This window comes from Leishmania panamensis, assembly GCF_000755165.1.
Source record: "Leishmania panamensis strain MHOM/PA/94/PSC-1 chromosome 33 sequence".
NCBI classification, from domain to species: domain Eukaryota; phylum Euglenozoa; class Kinetoplastea; order Trypanosomatida; family Trypanosomatidae; genus Leishmania; species Leishmania panamensis.
This window is the reverse complement of record NC_025880.1, coordinates 822,293-845,082: the sequence shown is the minus strand read 5'-3', so window position 1 is coordinate 845,082 and position 22,790 is coordinate 822,293. Positions and strand designations below refer to the sequence as shown.

The 22,790-nt window shown below is 57.5% G+C and overlaps 4 protein-coding genes across 4 annotated transcripts, besides 2 other annotated features; all 4 read right to left on the bottom strand.

The window, feature by feature from the left end:
* Positions 1-1,491: 1,491 nt before the first annotated feature.
* Positions 1,492-2,997, bottom strand: LPMP_332210 (glycerolphosphate mutase, putative; the record flags this gene model as incomplete). Its single annotated transcript, XM_010704010.1, has 1 exon — positions 1,492-2,997. One exon carries the CDS (start codon positions 2,995-2,997, stop codon positions 1,492-1,494), a length of 1,506 nt encoding a protein of 501 aa, XP_010702312.1.
* Positions 2,998-3,533: 536 nt separating this feature from the next.
* Positions 3,534-3,988: a repeat region.
* Positions 3,989-4,568: 580 nt separating this feature from the next.
* LPMP_332200 (copper-transporting ATPase-like protein, putative) lies at positions 4,569-7,991 on the bottom strand (the record flags this gene model as incomplete). Its single annotated transcript, XM_010704009.1, has 1 exon — positions 4,569-7,991. One exon carries the CDS (start codon positions 7,989-7,991, stop codon positions 4,569-4,571), a length of 3,423 nt encoding a protein of 1,140 aa, XP_010702311.1.
* A 1,805-nt stretch (positions 7,992-9,796) lies between these two features.
* LPMP_332190 (hypothetical protein) lies at positions 9,797-13,576 on the bottom strand (the record flags this gene model as incomplete). Its single annotated transcript, XM_010704008.1, has 1 exon — positions 9,797-13,576. The coding sequence occupies one exon, from the start codon at positions 13,574-13,576 to the stop codon at positions 9,797-9,799; it is 3,780 nt and encodes a 1,259-aa protein (XP_010702310.1).
* Positions 13,577-14,570: 994 nt separating this feature from the next.
* Positions 14,571-15,153: a repeat region.
* A 636-nt stretch (positions 15,154-15,789) lies between these two features.
* Positions 15,790-18,840, bottom strand: MPK15 (mitogen-activated protein kinase, putative; the record flags this gene model as incomplete). Its single annotated transcript, XM_010704007.1, has 1 exon — positions 15,790-18,840. One exon carries the CDS (start codon positions 18,838-18,840, stop codon positions 15,790-15,792), a length of 3,051 nt encoding a protein of 1,016 aa, XP_010702309.1.
* Between the last annotated feature and the right edge of the window lie 3,950 nt (positions 18,841-22,790).

The window sequence follows — 22,790 nt, the reverse complement described above, 5'->3', positions numbered from 1 at the left end:
CGATGGGGGCGCAGTGAGGAAGCAGGTTGCGCACAAGAAAGTAAAAGAAATACGTCAATGACACTCCCCTAAAGGCACTGTGATGGCGCTGAATCCGGCGCGGCAACGCGTACCTCACACGACTTCCTTCCGCTAGTGCACACGCACGCGGCGATAAAGCACAGCGGAGCGAAGAGGGCGTCAAATCGCCTCCCCCCCCCAAAAAAAAGGGGGAAACGGCACACCAACGGAAAAAAAAAAACGAAAAAAAAGCAGCAAAAACGCCAAACTCAGGCGGACGCACACGCACGCGCGCGCAGAGGAAAGCGGGGCGCTGTCAGGGGGCGCGAGTGAGCTCACACTGGGCGAACCCAAACGAGAAAAATAACAGAAGAAGCGAAAGGGAGAGAGAGAGAGAGAGGGGGGGAGAGGGGGGAGATGAGAAGGCTCTAAAGAGGGAGAGAAAGAGAACGTGTGACGGACTCGAAGGTGTACGCCAAGAGCAAACGAAAAGTGAAAGGAAATCGAGCGGAGCTAAGAAAATCGCAGTTGTCCTAAAGCAGGGACACGGTGGAGTCAGTGGGAGACAAAGAGGGAAAGCAGAGGAAAGGCGAAGCCGCAGGACTACTCCCACTCAAAGGAACGCTGTACGTGTCTATGTGGATGTAATGTTGTGGAGTACACAAGACGAAGGAAAGACTGCCGTCATCAAACGTAGTGAAGGCACGAGACATAGACAGGGAAGAGAGTGAGAAGAGAGGCAGCGCATGAGAGATAAGAAGAAGAGATGCTATCCGTGAAGAAGAAGAGTAGCATGTGGATATGTCCCCGGAATAGCGAACTTTGAAGGAGAGCAGGGGAACCTGCCTGGGGGTGGGACAGAGGGTAGAGGGGCAATTTCGACGGCCCTCCTTCATAATGTCGGATTAGACAGCCAGAGACTACCGCCGGAGGGCGAGTGGAGGGGTGAGCACGTGTGCTCTTTCCTTATGAATGTCTTACAGCCGGCGGAGTCTTCGTGGGGTAGCAAGCTTGCGGAATAGCAACGCTTTAGCCTTCACCCCTATGCTCTCCTACTCTTGTTACCGCCAGAGTTCTTCTCCTTTTCTTCTTCCTGGGTCGTTTGAAAAAAGCGGGGACGGCAACGTTCTCGTGCACACCCACGCTCAGCACAGCAGCGAAAGAGAAAAGAAGCAAAGACAGCTGAGGAAGAGTCGACGTAACCACATCGAGTTGACACACATGACAAGCCGCAGGTGCGAAGAGCGAGACGTGCGAAAGAAAAAAAGGAGAGAAAAGTGATGCGCAAAGACGCTGAGAGGTGAGAAGCAAGAGGGGTGGACGACCAGAGGGAAAAAACTCTGGCCGCACTTTCATGTGTGCTCACGAACAAGACAGCAAAAGGCCTTCCTCCCTCCGCAGCACGCGCAGGAGAAAGGGCCCTACGAGAGCGCAAAGGAGAGAGAAGGAAAGAAAAAAGCCCAGGGGATGAAGCAAGTGGGGTAGCAGCGACTACTCCGCTGAGCCCATCTTTGGAGCGTCATCGGTGTCTCGGCAGAACTTCCAGTCGCAATTGGGGGTGCAGTTCATACAGGGAGAAGACGACATAGGCTGGGTAGCGCAGTCCGAGGCAGATAGCACGGCGTGTCCTGCCGTAGAGGCTAAAGCGTCGGCGCTCTCGGTGATGCTAGTACTAGTACATGATGGGGATGCGCTCGTTGATGGAGAAAACCCCGTTGCCATCGATGTGGAGGCCTTGCGTTGCCGCGGTGGTGGGGCCGGGGCACCGACGCCGCTGTTGTGAGCGTTTGACATGGAGTAGTGGTTCTCGTCATCGTCCTCGGCCACCGCCTCCTCCATGGCTTTCGTGGGGTCAACAATACCGAGGAACTTCTCACGGTACCAGTGGGTATCCTCGCAGCCGTCAAAGCGCATCATCTGCAGAAGCGGGTCGCTGCCAAACAGGCACTTGCTCATGTCGGTCATAACGAGGCGGCCGAGTCGGTCGTCGCGCTCCAGCACGATGATGGCGCAATTGGGCGGGTTGCACATTGTCTCGAAGACCTCCATCGGCACACGGAACCAGCGAGCGATGAAAAGACGGATAAGAAGCCCGTGAGCAATGATCAAAACATTCTGGTCATCACCAACACTAGCTCTGTGATCGCTCGGCGGTAAGACTCCGTGAGCTTCAGGCTCGCACAAGTCATCTAGGGGCAGTGAGTGGTGCGGCGCTGTACGCCAGATCGTCCTCCGCAGACCGGTGGAAGATGTTGGGGCTTCCTGGGACGGCGGCTTCCATGACGGCGACGCAGTTCCACTCCCCATCGATGAGGCCACAGGGCCTCCTTGTGATAGCGGCGCGTGGAAATCGCAAGCACTGCCTGCAAGGCCATCGTTGTCCGCACTACACTGACCGAGCTCTTGGTAGCCCTGGTCTCCTCGTGTGCATTGTTCCGTGCATTCGTTCATGTTTGGCACCGTCAAGCCGATGCTCTCACGCAGGAGGGAGTCAAAGAAGCCAGAGACGCGATCGCCAACGTCGGCGCCGCTTTCCCCAAACGGAAATCGATAGTACAATCGCCCAAAGGCGTGACGCGCAGCCCATGTCGCGTTCATCTCATTCAAGGGCTGGTAGTTGCCCATCTCCTGCTCACGCAGTCGCTCATCCTCGCGCTCACCCTGGATCTGCGACTCGTCAAAGCTTCGGCGGATCTCGCACAGCGTCTGCCGAGTGCGAGCGTACGGAGAGTAGTAGATGTACAGCTTCTCCCCCTGGATGATGTTGCGGAGTCGCTTGCCGCAGTCGTACGCCTGCTCCCGCCCGCGCGCCGTCAGCGGGATCTTCCAGTCTGGCGTGTTGCTGTACACTTCCTGGTTAACATTGGCCACAGACTCGCCGTGGCGCACGAGGAGGAGTCGTCGCGGCAGCCACGAGTGTTGTATGCGGCGGCTGTCTTTGCTGGTGAAAATTTGGTTAGGGTAGGAAAGGCGCCTGCGCGCCGCTGTCCACCACATAATGGCGACTCAGTAGACGGACGCTCGGTTATATGCTTCTTATAAACTGGCTTCTATATCCGTTGATAGCGTATGTCTACGATGCGGTGTACTCTACCTTCGGGGGGGGGAGTGGATCATGCACCTAGTGCTACTGGCGATACGTGAGTGGAAGGTCTTCACGCTTGGCTCAGCGGCGAAGAAAGAGTAACAAAACAAGCGAAGAGAGCGGAGAAGGTGAAGAAGATAATAAACGATAAGGTGGCCAACGATGTCCACAGCCCTACGCAGCTGCGACAGCGCTTCGTGCTCACGCGCTGGAGCTGCCTACTTGGCAAAAAAGGGGTGAGAGGTGGCAGCGAAGACGGCCTGGAAACAACAGGTGCTACTAGCTCGTCCAGAATGTTGTGCTGTTAGAGCGCTAAACAATGCCCAACGTCGATAATCTCAAGACGGCGCGGTCCCCTCCCCTGTGTTCTCCATCTTCGCGATTCCTTCTTCCAGAAGCACGTCACTCACGGCCCACGACTGTCCTTACTCATTTCTTCTTACCTCATGCCGCCCCAGCCATCTGGGCACGACTCCAGCCCTAAACTCCTCCCACTGCCACTCGGCAGGGCGCCGAACAGCCGCGCCCATATGCCGGCCGCCGCCTGGCGCGTCCCGCGGAGCGGCGCAGGCGCCTCACACCAGCGGGCAGCGAGGAGCCGGGTGCAACGCGCACGAGCCGCGCGGATACTCTGCATATAATAGCGCATGGTGCAAAGGGGCCCGCTATCGCAGGCCTCTCCGGCGCAACGCCACCCAGGCCCGGACCGCCGACGTCAATGGCAATACACCGCTCCGACCTCCCCTGCGTCGTAAGGACCTCACCCTGCCGCCACCAGAGGCGGGTCGGCATTGGCAGGGGCAGGGGGTAGGCACTGTCTGGACCCCCCACACACACAGAGAGAGAGATCGGGGGTGCGGGAGTCCCCCTGGCGATACCACGCCCCCAGGCGTCCCCCGTCATGGGGGGAGACAACTAACAACAACCAAGCGATACAGAGAAAGGGAGAGAGAGGGAAGGGTAATGACTCTCAGAGTGCTGTGCATGGCACCGCACACGCAGCCGCCCTGTGCGTGGCGCCAACTATGAGACGCGGTACGCAGAGAGCCAAGGGTCCAGCTGAGGTCCGTGTATCGGTAGTAAGTGGCTCGCATGCTTCGTTCACAAGAGACGCTTCTTTGCTCGCTGTTGCGCCTCTCAATGTCGCTGTTAATGCCTCACTGTTGTCACCATGTACTGTGCAGCTAGGCGTGTTGGCGCGGAGACAGGGGAAAGGGGGTAAGGCGGGGGTGGCAGGGGTGGCGGTCGATGTTGCATGAAGACTAGTCACAAGAAGAGAGTTAGAGGAGGATGTTCTAAGCAAAACGAAAGGAGAGACGGCAAGCAAAGACGATGAAACCACACGCATGCTCATACCCCACAGGGCTACATACGGCTCATGCAGGGAGGAAGTGCTACTCATGGGTGCGTACGATGAAGCACCGAGAGGGAAAGAAAAAAGGCGCGAGCGGTAAACAAGACAATAGTAACAGAGTATTCAAACCTAGTTGTTGGCCCACTCGAGATAGAAGTCACGCTCACGATGTGCGCGGAAGTAGCGGATGGATAGGCTCGACATCAGCACGCTGAGGCTGGACAGTATCATCGCCGCACCTGCCGTGACGGGAGGAAGTTGAATTCGAAAGAAAGGGTACAGTAGCCCGCTGGCAGTGGGAAGCATCAGCAGATTGTAGCCGAAAGCCCAGAAGAAGTTGCCGTAGATGCGACGCACGGTGACACATGAGAGAGAGCGCAAGTTCAGTAGATCAACAAGGCTATCGCGTACGAGCACTGCGTCGGCCGCCTCGATCGCCACTTCAGTGCCAGCACCGAGGGCCACTCCCACATTGGCCTGGACCAAGGCGGAGCTGTCATTGATGCCATCGCCGACGAACATCACCCGATACCCTCTCTCCTGCAGCTCCTTCACAATGTTCGCCTTGGTGATCGGAAGTGCCTCAGCGCACACGTCTTTCGAGTGAATGCCAGTCTCGGCCGCAATCCGGCCCGCCACGCCGGCGTTGTCGCCCGTCACCATCAACACACGAATCCCAGTCTTCTGCAGATACCGGATGACACCGTGCGCCTCACGCTTCGGCTCGTCAGCAAGGCTGACGACAACGCACGCTGCGCCGTTGACTGCCGCAACAACAGTTGTGAGACCACGTCCGTTCTCCTCCTCAACGAGTTGGGCTAACTCAGGGGCTAGCAGAACGCCATGCGCACGCAGAAACGCCACATTACCCACGAGGAGACAGTACACTCGCGGCGGCGGTGGCACGGAAGAGAGCTCGTGACTATTGTCGCTCACTGGTGTGACGGACACTGAGGCCTCCACACCCTTGCCGCCATGAGTCACAACGGAAGACACCTCATAGCGGGCGCGGCGCGGCACTGCGTTGGCACTGTCTTCGGTCTCCGCCAGCAGCTTGGCGCTGACCGCCTTCGCGACTGGGTGGTTTGACTGCGCCTCCACGAGCCCAACAAGGTAGCGTACCAAGGCGGCATCCAAGCTATCATGAAGCTGCGCGGCCATCATTGGAGGCGACGCCAAACCCGACATGGTGGTGTGCGTCCGAACCACCTCCAGGCGACCCTTGGTGATGGTACCTGTCTTGTCGAGCACAACGCAGTTCACACGCCGCACCTCCTCCAGCATAGCGCCGCTCTTCACCAGCACCCCGTTCTTCGCTCCCACGCCGGTACCCACCATGATCGCTGTTGGAGTGGCGAGCCCCAGTGCGCACGGACAGGCGGCAACAACAGTCGAGATAAAGAAGTTGAAGGCGAATGCCTGCCAGCTTGTCTCCGCCTCGCGCCACGACGCCGGGTACGCGTCTGTCGCACCGAGCACGAGCCACACACCGAGCGTCACCAGAGAGAAAACGAGAACAAAGGGCACAAATGACCTGGCAATCCGATCGGCGGCACGCTGCATAGACGGCTTCGTGTGTTGCGCCTCCTGCACAATGCGCAGCACCTGCGCAATCATCGTCTCTTCCCCGACCTTGTCCGCGCGGATGAGCAGCGATGCGGTGAGGTTGAGTGTGCCGCCAATCACCTCTTCGCCAGGCCTCTTCGTCTTCCACAGCGACTCGCCTGTCACCATCTGCTCGTCCAACTCGGAGCTGCCTTCTAGGACAGTGCCGTCGACCGGGACACGATCGCCAGCCAGCACACGTACGAGAGCGCCCTTCTGTAGCTTCGATAGGCTCACTCGCACCTCACTCCCGTCCGGCTGCACACACACGGCTGTAGTCGGCATGAGGCCCATCAACTCAATGAGCGCGCCACTTGTGCTGCGTTTTGCCCGTGCCTCAAGGAAACGACCGAGTAGCATGAAGGTTGTGAGCATCCCTGCTGTGTCGAAGTACGTCATCATACGCGCCTGCGGGTACACAAACAGCGTAAGCAGGTAGACAACGAGGGAGTAGACGTATGTGCAGCCGGTACCAATGGCAACAAGAGTGTCCATCGTGTAGGCGTCGTGCTGCCAGCTGCGCCACGCGCTGAGGAAGAAGCCTCGACCATAGTGGAAGACAATCAGGGTGGCGGTACAGAACTGCATTCCACTGATGATACGTGCCAGCAGTGGCCACGCCATGATGTCCATGAACATCATCAAGACCATCACCACCGCGAGTGGCACGCTCAGCAGTGCGCTGCCCATCAGGTTGCGCTCATGTTCAGTGATTTCGCGCGTGCGCTCCAGCGCCTCACGAGTGCGGCTAATGGACGAGTCGAGCTCCAGCAGCGCTGTGTCCATCACAACGTATCCCATCGATCGCACCATCTTGACTGCGTCTGTGTGGTCGCCAGGAGTGCGCGTCGTGATGACTGCGGTGCCCATGGCGAAGGAAACGGTACAGCTCAGGACAGTGGGCATCTGCAGCAAGGTGTGCTCGATTCGAGTTGCACAGGAGGCACATGACATACCTTGAACAACTAGGCGATGCTCATAACCTGACATGACGCTCCCCACATGCACCGGAATCGCTCGCAGGTTTGTGCTGCAGGTGCATTCTCCCTGCTGTGGTGTCTCGCCGTCAGCAGTGCTGAGTAGGGCGGTTGTGTCCTGTGCCGTTACGGTGTAGCCCATGTCAGCTACGCAGCCCACAACCTTCTCGAGTGGTGCGAGAGTCGGGTTGTGCAGCACCTGCCCACTCATGGCTGAGAAGTTCACAGACGCGCCGAGAATACCATCGAGTTGTTTGAGCTTTGCCTCAATGCGAGCGGCGCAAGACGTGCACGACATGCCTTCGATCAAGAGGTTCGTCGTTGCTTCCACCGCGGCTGCCTTCGGCATCGCACGGACAGCCATAGGAGCGCGAAGCCACTCTGAGGCGCGAGCCTGGACAACCGGCACGGTGATGTCCATCGATGACGGCACACTAGCCTTCTCTGACAGGCACTCCTCCAAGTCATCTTTGCGAAGCAGGTGAGTCTCCTCCGTCATCATCTCCGGCTCTGGTCCGTAGGCACACATGCACCCGCGTCCACCGCAGCCGCACGGCACCCGGCGGAAGCGGCGAGAGAAAGGGGCCGAGGCGCCATGCTGTCCCAATGAACTCCTTGCCATCGACTCGGGCGTCTTGCTGAGCCGCTGCAGCTTCGATGTACAGCATGCAGATACGGAGGCGTGCGCGGGGACGTGCGAGAGGCTCGTCACACTAGGACGCAAAGGGGGAGGCAGTGGTGAGAATTGTGTCTCTTCTGGCCCCGGAGCCTCGAGCGACGGCAGTACGACAGACTGCACTCTGTAGCCCATCGGCGTCACCCTCTGCTCGATGCGAAATGCCGCAGTCACATCGGTCGCGTCCACGTCCACCTCGACAAGCTGCGCGCCGAGGTTCACCGAGACCGAGTGCACCCCCTCCAGTGTCCTCAAGCTCTCCTGCATGCGCTGAGCACATTCCTCGCACGTCATACCAAAAACCCTCACTGTGGCGTGGCGCACTGCTGCCCTGTCGTCCGTCAGCTGCGAAGTCCCTGGGCTCCTCCTTGTGGATGAAGGACTGGGACCGCAGCAGCTGCTGGAATAGTGGTGTCCACCCTTACACAGGGACACAGGGACAGCGACGTGCGATGCAGATGCGCTGCAAGGCGGGGACACAGAAAGTGATACGCACTCTCGCTGCTCGCTGTAGTGCGTCTCCGATGTGGTACAAATCGCTCTCATATGCGCGTGATGTTGAGCAAACGTGCCGTAGAAGGTGAGCGATTGCGGCGTGGTGATGAAAGGCATTGTCTGTCTGTGTGTGTGTGTGTGGGTGGGTGTGAAGTGATCGATAAAAGCAGAAGGGAGATGGAGAAGGGAGAGAGTCCTGCGTGTGCCGGCGTGACTGATGATGCCCTGAGTAGCACTCCTGCCTGCCTCGTGCTGCGTGGGAGACACTCACAAAGAGGAGAAGCAGAAAGTGGCGGTCTGACAATCGACTGAGGCTCAGGGGCTGTGGTGTGGCTACTACGAGAAAGAGAAAGAGAGAGAAAGAGACGCACACACACAAACGCACACGTGCCGGCAAGGGAGGAGAGTCAAAGAAGGCGTGCTGCAAAGAAACACACAAAGTGAAAAGGCGTACAGGTCTGGAGAAAATACATCAAACCTCAGCGCAGTAGGGGGGAGGTGGTATTCAACAGCGGAAAGAGTTTCGCAGCCGCACTCCACAGAGTGGAACAACGTGACAACTTCGTGCCTGCGTGGGTGTCGTAGCGCCGCTACTGGAATTCATCAATCGAGGTATGAGCAAAAGGGAAACACACGCACACGCACACACACGCAGAGGCACGGGGTGACCACTCCGTAATCAAAGAGCGACAACGAAATGAGAAGGGAAAGAGGGAGCCACTGTACGGTAGTGGCGCGGAGAAGTTCGAGGGCACGAGACTCGTAAGAGGAAGAAGAGGGTATGACAAAAAATAGCGTTGATGAGCGGAGAACGTCCAGGTATGATGGAGTGGTACTGGACCTACAGACGTTGGGTGTGTGTGTAGCACGCGAAATGCGAGCGGGAGGTTCCGAACAACCGCGAGGGGGAGAAGCGTCACACAGAGGCGACAGAGGAAGAGAAAGAGGAGAGCGTCAAAGTAAAAGTAGTGGGTGCCGCCGCGCAAGCGCGTCGGTGTCAGCGGGGCAACACACACACATCCGATTCTTGTCTGCTGCCCCATGGAAACGCAAGCTGGTGAGCTCAGATTTGCGATCCATCCGCCCTTGAACTAAGGAAGTCATACGACAACACGGAGCGATTGCGGGAGGGGGCGACAAAGTGAGCAAGAATCGCGTTTCCGCTCAGCATGCAAGGGTCTGTGCAATCTCAAGATGGCGCCATCAACCATTGCCAGCTTTAATGTGCTTGCTGTTTTTCTTTTGGGTGTGTGTTTGGGTCTGTGGTATCCCTGCTGTGTAGGGGTGTGTGAGTGTGTGCGAGTTGACAGGCTGGGTCCCACACACACACACACGCGCGCGTCGTCAATGTGGGTAATTCCTTCTCCCCTCTTTCTAGCTCGAGTGAGATCTATGGAAAATAAGCAATGCGTGAGAAGTCTCATCGTTCCTACTCGGGCCATACACTCTCATTCGCTTTACTGTTGAGCGTGTGTGGGCAGAAGAGAGATACCTGAGGTTGATGAGTCCGATGATCTCTCTCTCCCTCTCGCTGTGGTTGCACTGCCTTCCAGGAGTACAAAGCCATGGCAACTGCTACCACTACTCCAACACGACAGCGGTTGTTAGACAAGCATCATGAAGGGTCGCAGCGGCCTGCCCTCGCGCACCTTGTCGTAGCAAGCCTCCACGTCCACCTCCACCGATTGACCGCAAGCCCGCTCGACAATGACCACCGCTCGGCGAGGCCCCGCAGTAGCCAAGGAGGGGGCTGAAGAAGTGGCCGCAACCTCAGTGAAAGTGTCAGTTTGCTCCAGCACCATACTCGCACGGGCCATCATTGCTGCCGATTCCTCCGGCGATAACGTTGCCGCAGCCACGTAAACCTGCTTGATTCCGCACCCTTTCACCTGCCGGTAGTACTGAGGGTGGTGCCGCAGTACGTACAGCACCGCCGCGTGGTCAACGGGGAACAACGTCGTGCGCGGCATGTGAGCGACAGAAGCACCACTCGCGTTAGCCTGTGACAGCGCGGTGGGGGACTCCATGTCTGCTATGCCACCTGCAAACTGTGTGGCGGTGTTCGACAGCGGCTCGTAGGGCCTCTCCACCCCCTTGATCGCCAAATCTACTCTTGATCGTTTTACGCCGCGCGTCAGCGGTGCATCGCTGGCAGTGACGCTGGTAGCAAAGGGCACTGCGGTGGTGTCTAGTGCGTGGAGATAGTACTGCAGCATCCCACGTATGTGCTGCAACGACACCCGCTCCACAGCGTCCCCAAGCTCTGGAGGAAGCGGTAGGCGTTTCGTACTTCCACTGGAAGCGCCTTCGCGAGAAAGGTGCGGCACCAGTCGCTGAGGCTCCCGCAGTCGCGAGAGCCTCGGTCGCTCGTAGCATTCCTGCAAATCCCAATCCACTGCAACCCCGCATGTGCGCACCAGAAGAAGTTTCGACGATCCAGGCGAGTGCAGATGACCGCCACCGCTCCCGTGCCTTCGCTCTGACGACGTGGGGGTTGGCGGTAACGCGAGCCTCTGCACACCGCATCCAGCCAGCAGCGTTGCGGAGGGGTGGCTTTGGAAAATGCGAAAGAGGGCACTCTCTTCTGCGCGGCGCAGGAGCAGCACTTCCACGGCTGTCACAGTGCAGTTGAGCGCCGGTGCCGGCAGTGACGTGCCACCGCTGCCGATACCGCCGGTGTTACTCACCAGTCGTCGGACCGCCAGTCGCCGGACCGTGCGCTCGGGTGTCTTCTGCACATGCTCCACAAATGTGAGCGCCTCACTAAACCCACCACCCATCACCATCCGCAACGCTGCCGCCGTCGCGAAGACGCTCGGGCCGCCAGTCGACCTCGCTTGTTGCAGCCCCAACCCCACGAGCCTCGCCGGGGTGATCACTCGGGACTCTGCCCCGCTGTTGTCCAGCAGAGTCAGTGCAATGCCCTTCATCCAGCTACGCACTCCCCACTGCTGAATACCAAGACGCTGGCAAGCAAGAAAAAGAGAAAGGCAGTGACGCTGCAGCACCTCCTGCACAAAGTTCGCGTCGGCAGGGCGGAGACGCTCGCCGCACATCTCCGTAGCGTAGCGGGGCAACGCCGAGCCGAGGCGACAGAGTCTATCCGCCAGCTCCTCAGCACTGTACAGCAAGGGAGAAACACACAAAGCAGGAGGCGTGGACGACGCGGAAGAAACGCCGCCAGCACCGTCCACCTCTAGAGCCCCGTCCACAAACGTCTCGGTGAGCTGCTCCGCGGAGGGTGCAGAGGCGACAGCAGAGGGAAGAGCTCTCAGAGTCAGTGGTAGCCGACGACGCACCTGTGCTGCTCGGGCACCACTCAACAATGGTGAAACCATCAACGGTGGCGGCGGGGGTCCGACGCAGCGGAACAGCTCTCCCCGGAAGCCGCTCCAACCACCACCACCGCGGCTGGACGTCAGCCATTCACCGCAGCGGGGGCCCAACACACGGAACGAAGTAGCAATAGGGTCACAGGTGAGCAACAGTAGAAATGAAGGCGCCATGGCTGCGGCTAAGGGCAGCGAAGCTGAAAGTGAAGCTGCATCAAGAGCGGAATCAGCAGCAGCGCCATTCTTGCCAATCGTGCCTGTGTGCTCTGCTGGTACCGTTGTAGACGATGCGCCTTCGCGTGATCCGGCCACGGTGAACGTTTTTACTGATTGCCGCGGCTGAGATTGATGTGGCTTTGCTTCTCGAAGGAGCTCCTCGCAGCGCTGACCAGTATAACCGAGGATCACCTGGCGCAGACGTTGTCGCAGTACGTCAGGCTCGTGCACACATCGCCTCAGCGTGCGTCGCCACACCACGACGAAGGCGATGAGCGCAGGATCTTGGGGAAGTGGAGGAAGAGAGAAGGGATGCTGATCTCGAGGCGTGTCGTGAGGCATGAAAGGCTCAAAGGTGAAGGCGGCGGCAGTCGCAGAGCCAGCGGACCTCACGCCAGTGATAGGTTGCTGGCGTGCGCCCAAACGCGGTGCGGAAGACCCTGTACGCGCGGAGGAGTAACCGGGGAACATGCGAAACTTGGACCAGGCGGACACATCAGGGCTTGATCCTCGCGACAGGCAGAGATCGCGCGGCGGCAGTGGCACTGCGCGGCTGCCAGTCGGTGTGGCAGCGGTGACGGTGGCACCTCGCCGCGACAACCACTCTGCAGCAGCATGCCTCAGGATTTGTATTGCAACGGAGCTCGCATCGCCGCCGCCACTGCTGCTGCTGCCGCCGTCGGCTGTCCATGTATCTGTAGCAGCAGTCCACACCTCTTTCTCCATGGCAGCTTCAAGCCACAGCACGAGAGGGCGAGGGAGTGCAGTGACCACCTCTTCGGGAACAGCAGACGCATTGGTGCTTGTGGATACTGTGTTGGTTCTTGTGAGAGCTTCCAGCAGCACTCGCACCTGCTGAAGCATGGCTGCGTATGTCTGGGGAGGCTGAGAAAGGAGCAACTTCAACGATCTCAGTTGTCGACACGCCTCGGCTTTGCTGTCGTGAGGACAGCCCGTTTGCATCTCCGCTTCTTCTTTTTCAAGCTCGAGGACGAGGCTGCTGCCCCACAGCCCCTCCAACTCGGACCAAACCCTGCCAGCGGTCAGGACTACGTCAAGATACATGATGGTGCCCGCGCACATCACGTACACCTCCTGAGCCGGTACCGAAGCCTGAGCAGCGAAGGAGTGCAGGGACCACAGTGACTGACACGTGTGCATGCTCCACCGCGCGCGTGCACATCCAGCGACTGCAAGTGTAGAAGCAGCCTCAGGTACTGGTGATGGTTGCCAAGTGCTGTAGTACAGAGATGTGCAGCAGCCGACAGAAGGCGAAAGCAATGCACTATACAGCAGTGAGGGGCAAAGCAGCCGCTCGTACGGAGAAACCAGTGAGATCCAGTTCCACGCTGCCAGCGAGCGCGGCGGCGGCAAAGTACCCTCAAAGGATTGCGAGAAAGATGAAGAGGCGGCAGCGGCGGTCTCCGCCCTAATCTGAAACGGCACGGGAGTGCCACCATTTGCTGAGGCGCTTGCTCCGTGGCACTGATCGCCAGCGGATGCCGCAGCACGTGCCGCTATTGACGCCAAGTCGGTGCGCTTCAGCGCACAACGTACTTGCGGAAAGCCAGCAAAGCGTACCGGGCCGCGCGCCGATCCCACCTTGCTCAACAGCTTGCGCTGATAAAAGCGGTACGCGTACTGCTGATCCCAGTATAACGAGATGTGCTCGCGGAGCCGCTTGCTATGCCACTGCTCATCGCCTGCGACATCGCCTTCTCCGCGGTGACGGTGGAGGACGTGGAGGAGAAACGAGTCGGTTGAGTCGAGAACCTCTGCGGACTCCAGTGGGAGGAGTCGCTCGCTTCGGGAAAGACCTGTGTGCACGAACGTCATTCGTGGCGTGGAAAAAGAGAGGGTCGGACGAGAGTGGAGGGGATGAGGGGGCATCAGCTGGTGAGGAAGGGCACACACTCACCCCATCCCGAGGGAGAAAATAATGGAGGAAAAGAGCAGCGAAAGGAGGAGGCGCAGCAGCCACAGAACTTCAGTCGAGCCACATGCCTTGAGTAATCAAAAGTAATGAGAGAGAAAAGGGAGTACGAGACGGTGCGAGAGAGAAGGGGGCTTGAGAAGGGATGTGCATCAACATAGTAGAAAAGATGAGACAGCCGCCAGGGGATCGAATCAGAACCACAGCGGCCGTTCATCTGGACGAATGAACGTAGCGCACGGAAAGGCATTCGCTCACGCGTGTGTGGAGGACAGAGCAACAGGGGCCTTCCCCCCTCCCCTCTCGTACTACACGGCACCGACGTAGAAAGAGACAGGGGTGGGGAACTCACTTAAGCAACGCGTTTCTCCACACATACTCCTCGAGATCCACCCTCCAACTCGAAAACTCGATGAGCGCGCACGCGCCTTCGGCGCACCTGTTGGTGTTGAAATACTGTTATGCGACTCGCCCTTTCTTTCTACCTTGGGCTAAATTTGCGTTCCTCCCTGACCTTATATTGTGGGAAAGGCAGACTGTTACCGCACCGGTCTCCTCAGTGTCCACGTGCAGACCTGCAGACTACATCTACGAAGAAGTACGACGAAAATGGCACGGGACGGAGAGGCGGAACCCGGTACTCCATGAATGTCAGCATGATTGGCTCGATCGTACAAAGTGATTCACTCAGCAGGCTCTCCACCCAACAACACCGTCCCAGACGTTTGCATAAAATCTCAGAAGCTATAAAGTGAGCAAAAATGGCAACGAAAAAAAAGGGAAACAAACAGCCTACAGCAGCGGCATCTGCACCCTGTCCTGATCAAACCACCAGCCCTCTCCTCTTCTCTACTCACTAATCACGTTGGCAAGCAGGGAAAGAGGCAAAACTTCTCCTTTTAACGAGCCCATTTCCCTCCCATACAACATAGCAGCTCAAACCCCCACTCTGTCCCCCCCCCTCGGCCTGCCACAGGCCCATCGCGCGGTGCGAAGCAACCCTACACACGCATTACCGACCTCACGCCGCCCCAGCCATCTGGGCACGACTCTAGCCCTAAACTCCTCCCACTGCCACTCGGCAGGGCGCCGAACAGCCGCGCCCATATGCCGGCCGCCGCCTGGCGCGTCCCGCGGAGCGGCGCAGGCGCCTCACACCAGCGGGCAGCGAGGAGCCGGGTGCAACGCGCACGAGCCGCGCGGATACTCTGCATATAATAGCGCATGGTGCAAAGGGGCCCGCTGTCGCAGGCCTCTCCGGCGCAACGCCACCCAGGCCCGGACCGCCGACGTCAATGGCAATACACCGCTCCGACCTCCCCTGCGTCGTAAGGACCTCACCCTGCCGCCACCAGAGGCGGGTCGGCATTGGCAGGGGCAGGGGGTAGGCACTGTCTGGACCCCCCACACACACAGAGAGAGAGATCGGGGGTGCGGGAGTCCCCCTGGCGATACCACGCCCCCAGGCGTCCCCCGTCATGGGGGGAGACAACTAACAACAACCAAGCGATACAGAGAAAGGGAGAAAGAGAGAAGCACTGCTGTTTCAGCCACACGACACCTACGCACCGCTAGCGCGAAAGCACAGAAACGAGGAAGGCAATAGCGCAGGCGTGTCCACGCGCAGCACCAGAGAAAGAGCTGAGGAAAAGCGCGAGAGTTTACGTGGCCGATTAAGCACTACAGGAAATAAAGACAAAGTAAAAGAGAGAGAGAGGCGGGTTCATCCGTTAGCGAATGAAAGTGGCCTCGGCGTGTGGGGTGTACACACGCAAGCGAGAGAAAGAGAGAAGGAGAAAAGAACACGCCACACAAAGAGCCCTCACAACAATGAAGAAAAAGAAGCGGAGAGCATCACGTGAGCCTACACGCACACAAGAAAGAGAAGAAAAGGGAAAAGAGGAGAGCAGCAGCGGCACGCGCCTGGACAGGCCTGAGGTGCGGCACCTCGTGCCTGCAGGCGCTGCTTCTACGTGCGTCGGCGAGCCTCTCCTCTCCTGAGTGTAAGAAGGAAAAAAAAGAGAAAAACTAGAGCGGAGGAAGACGTCTGGAGTCGATAGCCCCTGCCTCCCTCTCTTCCTCGGCAGCTCTTCATTGCTGCATCGCTGTCCACCCCTCATGCTGTGTACAAGGGTGTGACCTGAAGAGAAGTGTAGTAGTTGAGCAACTGACGAAGCTCGCCGGATCGCTCGGCGTCGTGCGTGCAGCCGCCCAGTTCCTCCAATACAGACGATGTCGCTGCCTGAATGCTCTGTGGCGTATGCCGGTACGACATGTAGCGCTGACGTAACTCCTCACTTGCAATGGGCGGAAACCCAGGCACGCTCTGCCGGTAACGGGCGTGCGGCGGCGGCTGATGGCGGTGTGCCTGTGGTGTCGGTGACGGGGGTTGGTGAAAGAGAGACGTCTCGGAAGGCGGTGCGGTGGACATGTAGATTGGCGGCAGCAATGGTTCCGAAAGCTCGCGCTGCTGCGCTTGTTCAAGTGGCATGTTATCCGCTAAGTTGAGCAAATATGGTGAGCCGTCGCGCTTCTCGGCTGGCTGACGAGCGGCCGCCACCTGTGCCATGTTGCTTGGCGTTGGGCCAATGTAGTAGTCTGTGTCGGCAAAGTAGTCATACTGCTCGTGGAGATCCATCTCCATGGCTGCTCCGTTGCCAGGTGGGACGGTCGACCCCGGCGGTGCCGCTGCCCAAGTGCCGACTTTAGCGTCAACGTGGAGGTGTCCCTCGTTGCCACCGCGCGACACGTGCATGCTTGGTATTCGAGTCGCCTCGTTCGGCAAGGTCTCATTGTTGAAGGGTTGTTGTGTTGGTGGCATTGCCGCCCCCACACCGCCACCAACGTGGCACGAGGAAATGAAATTATACGGGCCGCTGGTCATGACGGAGGGCGGCACGGACTGCACATGGCTTAGCCCAGTGCGGTAGTTGCTCTCCTCCAAGGGGATGTTGTACGCCGACAGCAGTCGTGCAACTTCATCAGCGGGCATGGACTCCATTGTCTGCGGCAAGACGCTTTCAGAGATGCGTGGCTCTTCGTTCATCGCCGCGTCGAGTGATTTACCGACGCGGTAGCTGTCCAAGTCGAACACGCTCGGCATCTGCGACTCTAGCCTGGGATCTTCCTCCTCGTCGGCAGTGCTCGACCGACGCCGCGTGATTCGGTCGCGGAATGTGGGACTCAGCTCCAGCGGCGGCGTGTCCTCCACCACTGGACCGCTCTCCTCGGAGCTAAAGGAATGGGTAAAGCGCCTTTCCGGCTCCGCTCGCGCAGCCGCCGCCTCAGTGGGGCCGTCGGGCAGTGAGGCAGGACTGTTCCGGAAGATGCTGCCAGGACTGAGGTGCAGCATGAAAGCGCTGGGTCGCTGGTGCTGAAAGCCCGTGAGGCGCTCTTCGTCGTCGGTGTCACATACCTGCTCGCTATTGCACCCAATGTCACCCTCGTCATCATCGTTGAGCAAAGATTTGCAGTAGTCTTTCAAGGTACTGTTGTCAAAGGGGGGCAAGGCATACCGCTGCTGCTGCTGTGGCGGACGCGTTGGCGGCGGTGCTGCTGCTGCGCCACTCACCCTGGATGAGTCGAAGGCTGAGAATGACTCTGTTGTAGAGCCCAGCTCTTCGGTTTGGCCACTCTCACCGTGCTGCTGACGGCTGTCGCATAGCATCGAGGACGAGCAGTGGCCGGCGACAGACAAGTAGTCGTTAATGGTCGTTTGCCGTGTCACGTGGGCTGCCTCGTTGTCGCTTGCGCTCCCACACTCGCCGCTGCTGATGCTGCTGCTGCCACTGCTCAGCGAACTGAGCTCCTCGTCGCCGCTCTCCTCGTTCACCGGGGGCATCGTCTTGCGCAGGGCACGCTGCACAAGAACCAGGATGGCTGCCTTGTTCTCCACCCGGGAACTCTCCGAAGAACCGCTGTAGGATGATGTGTACGGCGTTGGCGTGTACTGCTTCACATTGGTGCCGTAAAACACGTTGTATTTGCGGAACAGCTGGTGCTGGCAGAGCTGCTGTGCCGTTGGGCGCTGCTCGGGGAAAAAGGCGACGCACCGAGTGATGAGGTCGATCCACTTCTCTTTCTCGTCATCGCTCGTGTGCAGAATCCAATTGTGCTCAATCAGCTGGCGCAGCTGCGATGGGCGTGCGGCACTGCGCTGCAAGTACAGCTTGGCGTTCCCACTAGGCATATAGCGCTCAATGTCCTCGGGAGAGGGGGTGCCGATGGTGTTGAGAATGACTTCCAACTGCAGGCTCGCCTTGGCGCCATCCCACTCGCCGCGCTCGTTCAGCGCCGTGCGCATGGTGAAGAGCGTATGGCTAGTGCACAATTCGTAAAAAATGCAGCCCAAAGACCAGATGTCGATCTGCGGCGACCCGCCGGACACGCTGGTGATGACCTCTGGTGGTCGGTAATAGCGAGTGCAAATGTAGATGGTGTCGCTTTGTTGAGCGTCGCGTGCGAGACCCATGTCTGCGATCAGCGCTGTGGACATGTACGGGTTGGTGATGTCAAGGCGCACCAGCACGTTGTCTGGCTTCATGTCGCGATGAATGATGGAGCACTGGTGCAGGTAGTCGAGGCCAAAGCATATCTGAAAGGCGAATACGACGGCCACCTGAGCCAAAAACTGATGCGTCACACCAAGCCGCTGCACACTCGACTGCGACGAGAGGAGCCGGATAAAGTAGAAGAGGTCGCCCTTCATGAGCGGCATGACAATGTGTACATTGAACTCGTCCGTCTTGTTAATCCTCGTCACGAACGCCATCAGCTCGTCGTGATGCAGGCGCAACCTCTCATCTTCGTTCAGCCCTGCGTAATGATCGCCCAGCACGTTTAACTCGAATGGTGTGTTCTCTGCCGTCTGTGCGACGCTCATCAGCGGGTCATCAAACCCATTTGAGTTGTTGTGGTTGGGTATGGCGGCCCCTTTGGTGGCGAAGATGCTAAAGTACCCAATGACGTGCGGGTGAGCCTCGTGTAGGAAGGACATAATGTCGATCTCTCGCACGAGTCGGCGGCTCTCTTGATTCACGTATCGGCTAGGAATTGTTTTGATGGCGACATTATCGTTTGTGATGGCGTCTGTGTACTCCTCCACAGCGCCAAAGCCCCCCTTACCAATCTGCTGCACCAAAATGTAGCGACCGGCTAACAGGTGCATGATGCTAAGAGGAAGGAGAGAGAAGAGGAAAAAAAAAGAAGCGGTAGCTCACTACAGCTCTTATCCACAACGCTGAAAGGGGGGTGCCCCGCCCGACTCGTAAGCGCTCCGCCAGACACCAGGCAACACGCAACACGCACAGAGAGAGGGAAACAGCAGACGCGCGAAACTCACGAAGAAAAGTAGACCGAAATTAGGAGGACGGAGAAGAAGGCGCCAAGAAAACGAAAAGCTCCAGTTACAGCCACAAGGAGAGGGGAGAGGGGAGGGGGGATAAAACGAAGGTAAAGAAGCACAGCCACACGTGCACAGGTAGACGGCACTCCTTCGACAGCGATCACGAAGCTGTGAAAAGAGAGAAACCTGGAGAAAGACAACAACAGAAAGACCAATTTAACAAAATATATGTATATATATATATATATATATTAAGGAGGAAAGGCGGCAGCTGAGCTCAAAAGACGTAGACTCGGTGGCATACAAGCATACGGCTAGACGAATGGTAAAGCAGAGGGGAGGAGAAAAGGCTGCGGCCCCTGTGCCAACGGACGGACGATTGCAGAGACACCGACAATCCTAGACAAGAGCACCACGGAAAGAGGCGGCAGTGGCGCCACTGGTAAGCCAATACAGAATACAGAAGAACGAAAAGAAGTCGCGTGGTGTTACAGTACTTTGCAATTGTTGATTCTCCGGAGAATCGTGGTTGGATGCGCTGCGTTCTTTTCCGTTGCGGTTGCGGTTCTTCTCGTCTCGCGTCCCGCAGCTGCACGAAGAAAGAGACGGCGAGTAAGGGAAAGAGGGGAGTCCAAGGCAGAGGAATTTGGAGTGTAGACATACATCGAATGCCCGGTCCTTCACGGAAGTGCAATCACAAAAGGCCCGTGGCGACGGGCGAGGGGCGACAGAGAGCAGCGAGGCAGTTTAAGACAAGGGAAACAGGACAAACGATCTGAAGACGAGTGAAAGGGAAAAGAAGTCGAAGAAGATGACCCGACGACGAGCACACACCGGCACACCACACACACACACACCACACACACACGCAAGACAGCAAGACAGCAAGGCTGAAGACACAGCTCGAAACAGCACACGCAGAGAAAAAGAGAGATGAAACGATGCAAGGCAACAACGAAATGAAAGAGAGAGAAAGAGAGCCGAAAAGCAGATCGATGGTGACACACCAAGAGTAAAACCGACTGGTGCTACAGAGTACGCACCACACAGGAACAGAAAGAGAAGAGGAAAGATGACGGCAAACAAGTACGCGCCCGCACACACACACACACACACACAAGCGAGAAGAAGCGAGTCAACAGGGAGGAAATTCAAAAGGGGAAACTCAACATAAGAGAGTGGGGAGAAGGAAGCAGAGTACCTCAGCCACCACGTGACGCTGCCTGAAGTGTGTCGTGTACGTTGCGGCCGCTTCAGTCTCTTCCACTACAAGGGGAAACAGAAAAAGGGGGCAACTTACGCCACGCACGATCAGCCGACGCGCCTCTACACAACACGCTAGGAAGGTAGACAAAGGCGAAGCACTATAAAGCGAAGGAATAACTGAAGCACAAAGGAGCGCCAGCTTCAATGCACTGACCACAACAACTTGTGCGGTGCGCTCGACAACATACCACAACGGCAGCCAAGACGAGAACAAAGCGGGAGAGAAATCGGAACAGAGAAGGGCGAAGGAAAAATACGATGACGATGATGACAACGATGCTCTACTTTCGAGAGATAACCTCGCACACGCGCACTAAAGCACTGAAGCATACACAGAGAGAGAGAGGCACGTTACGACGAGAAACTGGGTGAGAGTGGGAGAGAAGGGTGAGAGCGCAACAGGCAAGCAGGCAAACGCATGCACGCGTGTGTGAGGAGGAGCAATCACTCTCGAAAATCTGACCACGAAAAACAATGAGGGTTTGAATCGTTTCTGGCTGTGGTTGATTTGCTTTCAAGAGAAGAAGGGCCCAATAAGAAGGTGAAGTAGAGAGACGAGCGGGAGGGGGGAGGGCAAAAGACAAGAGGTGAAGAAAAACCCGTAAGACGCATATAATGGGGAAGGAAAGGCAGCTGTGCTTGTGCTTGTATGGGTGATTGTCTGTGCAGAAACAGCCTAGATACGACGAATGGCACGACCAGAAAGAGAGACTTGGTGCGTTGACAGCGATACACTCGTGTTTGTTGGGCTTATGAGAAAGCGTGAAGCATACCTGTCCACCGCGACGTATCTCTGTCCGTGAGCTTCTTCCCCTCCTTTCCGCTTCTCTGCGTCACGTGATGAACTGTGCGCGTGTTGTGGAATCGGTATGGGAAGAGAGGAGGTGGTGCGGCGTTGCTGTTGTTGCTTTGCGGTTTACCTAGGGCCACCTCACACATATATGTGAGCACGCCTACACACAAAACTGCACGGAGGCAACCACCGATAGCGAGAATAAACGTCAAAAAGCCAGCAGCCACCCCCAGTGAATGGCTGGAGGCAGGCGATAAAAGAAAAAGGGGAAGAGTAGCGGAGAAACGACACTTCACTAACAAGAAGCACTGAAACGTACGGCACACGCACGCTGAGGAGTGTGAGGCAACAGCGCTTGGAGTGGCGAAACACACGGCTAAAAAAAGGGGAAAAGCCACAACACGAGTCGCGTAACCCGCAGAGAAAGTGTGTGAAGAAGGGAGCGAAGGCGTGGTCTGAATCGAAGGAAATACCCAGAAACAAAGGTAAAAAAAACAAAAGAAGAAAATCGGTGAAAATATAACCCGCCTGTAGTACTAGGAATCACGAAAGTGCCTGCCTGTGTAGGTTCGTGTGCGTGTGTGTGTGTGGGGGGGGGGGGGGGTGCGCGCGCGTACAAATGAAGTTGACAAGATGAAGTCAACGGGGCACATACCATCAGCGGGGCCACTAGTGGAGGCAAAGAGGTGCCGAGGAGCAGGAGAGGAAAAGGACAAAACGTGGGGGACGGCAGAGAGGAAACAAAGAAAGTATCGCGGAATCGAGAAGACCCAGGCCGAGGAAGCGCACGTAGGAGTACTGATGGTGTGCTGACACGAAGCGGGAATCCTCGCATGGGAGTGTGTGTGTGTATGAATGGCGTGGGCAAAAGTCATAGAGCCAGCAGCAGCTTTGCAATTTTGCACAAAGAGAGAGAGAGACACTGTCAAGCATGTGTTGGACAGAGAACCCACAAGTGCAACGCACATAAACACTGCTGCTGCTGTTGTCGTGTCTTTCCACGCCCCTCTCCGTCTCTGCTCGGCAATGCTCCACTGCTGCAGCACCGCCGCCCACACCCTTATGCAGTCACAGGTCACGTTCACCTCGCATTTGAAAGCAATCTCTCAGCTAGCACCATGGCGGATCGACGAGTGACGGCTGTCTTTTTTCTTTCGGTTTCTTCTTCGGCTTCAGTGGTATCACTTTTACTCCGGTGCGCCACCTTTTCATTCTTGGTTTCGGGGCCTCCCGTGCATGTCACCTTCTCTCGGTGAAAGGCAAATCAAATTGAAGGGAAAAGAAGAAAGAACAACGAAAGGAGCGGCAGGGCGGGGGGACAACTCGCTGAGTCCGCGCAGGACAACTACGAGATGTAAACAAGCGCACACGACACACACACACACACACGACATACACACGGGCACACAAAGACGTCTTGTGCACGCGCAGACCAGACGACAACAACACAAAGCCCTCCCCTGCCAAGAGAGAGAAATACTAGAAAGAGAAAAAAGCAAGAAGAAATGAGTTGCTACGGAGAAAAAGAAACGCCTCTGGCGCGTCGTTTCTTTTGCATGTACGCTGCTCTCCCTCTCCCTCTCCACCCCATACCCGCCACCTTTGCTTGTTCGACTCTGGTTCACTATAAGTTAGCTATTAAAGTCGAGAGAGAGAGAAAGAGAGAGAGCGGAATCACATCATTGTGGAAGAAGGGCCTGTGTGAGGGGTGTGT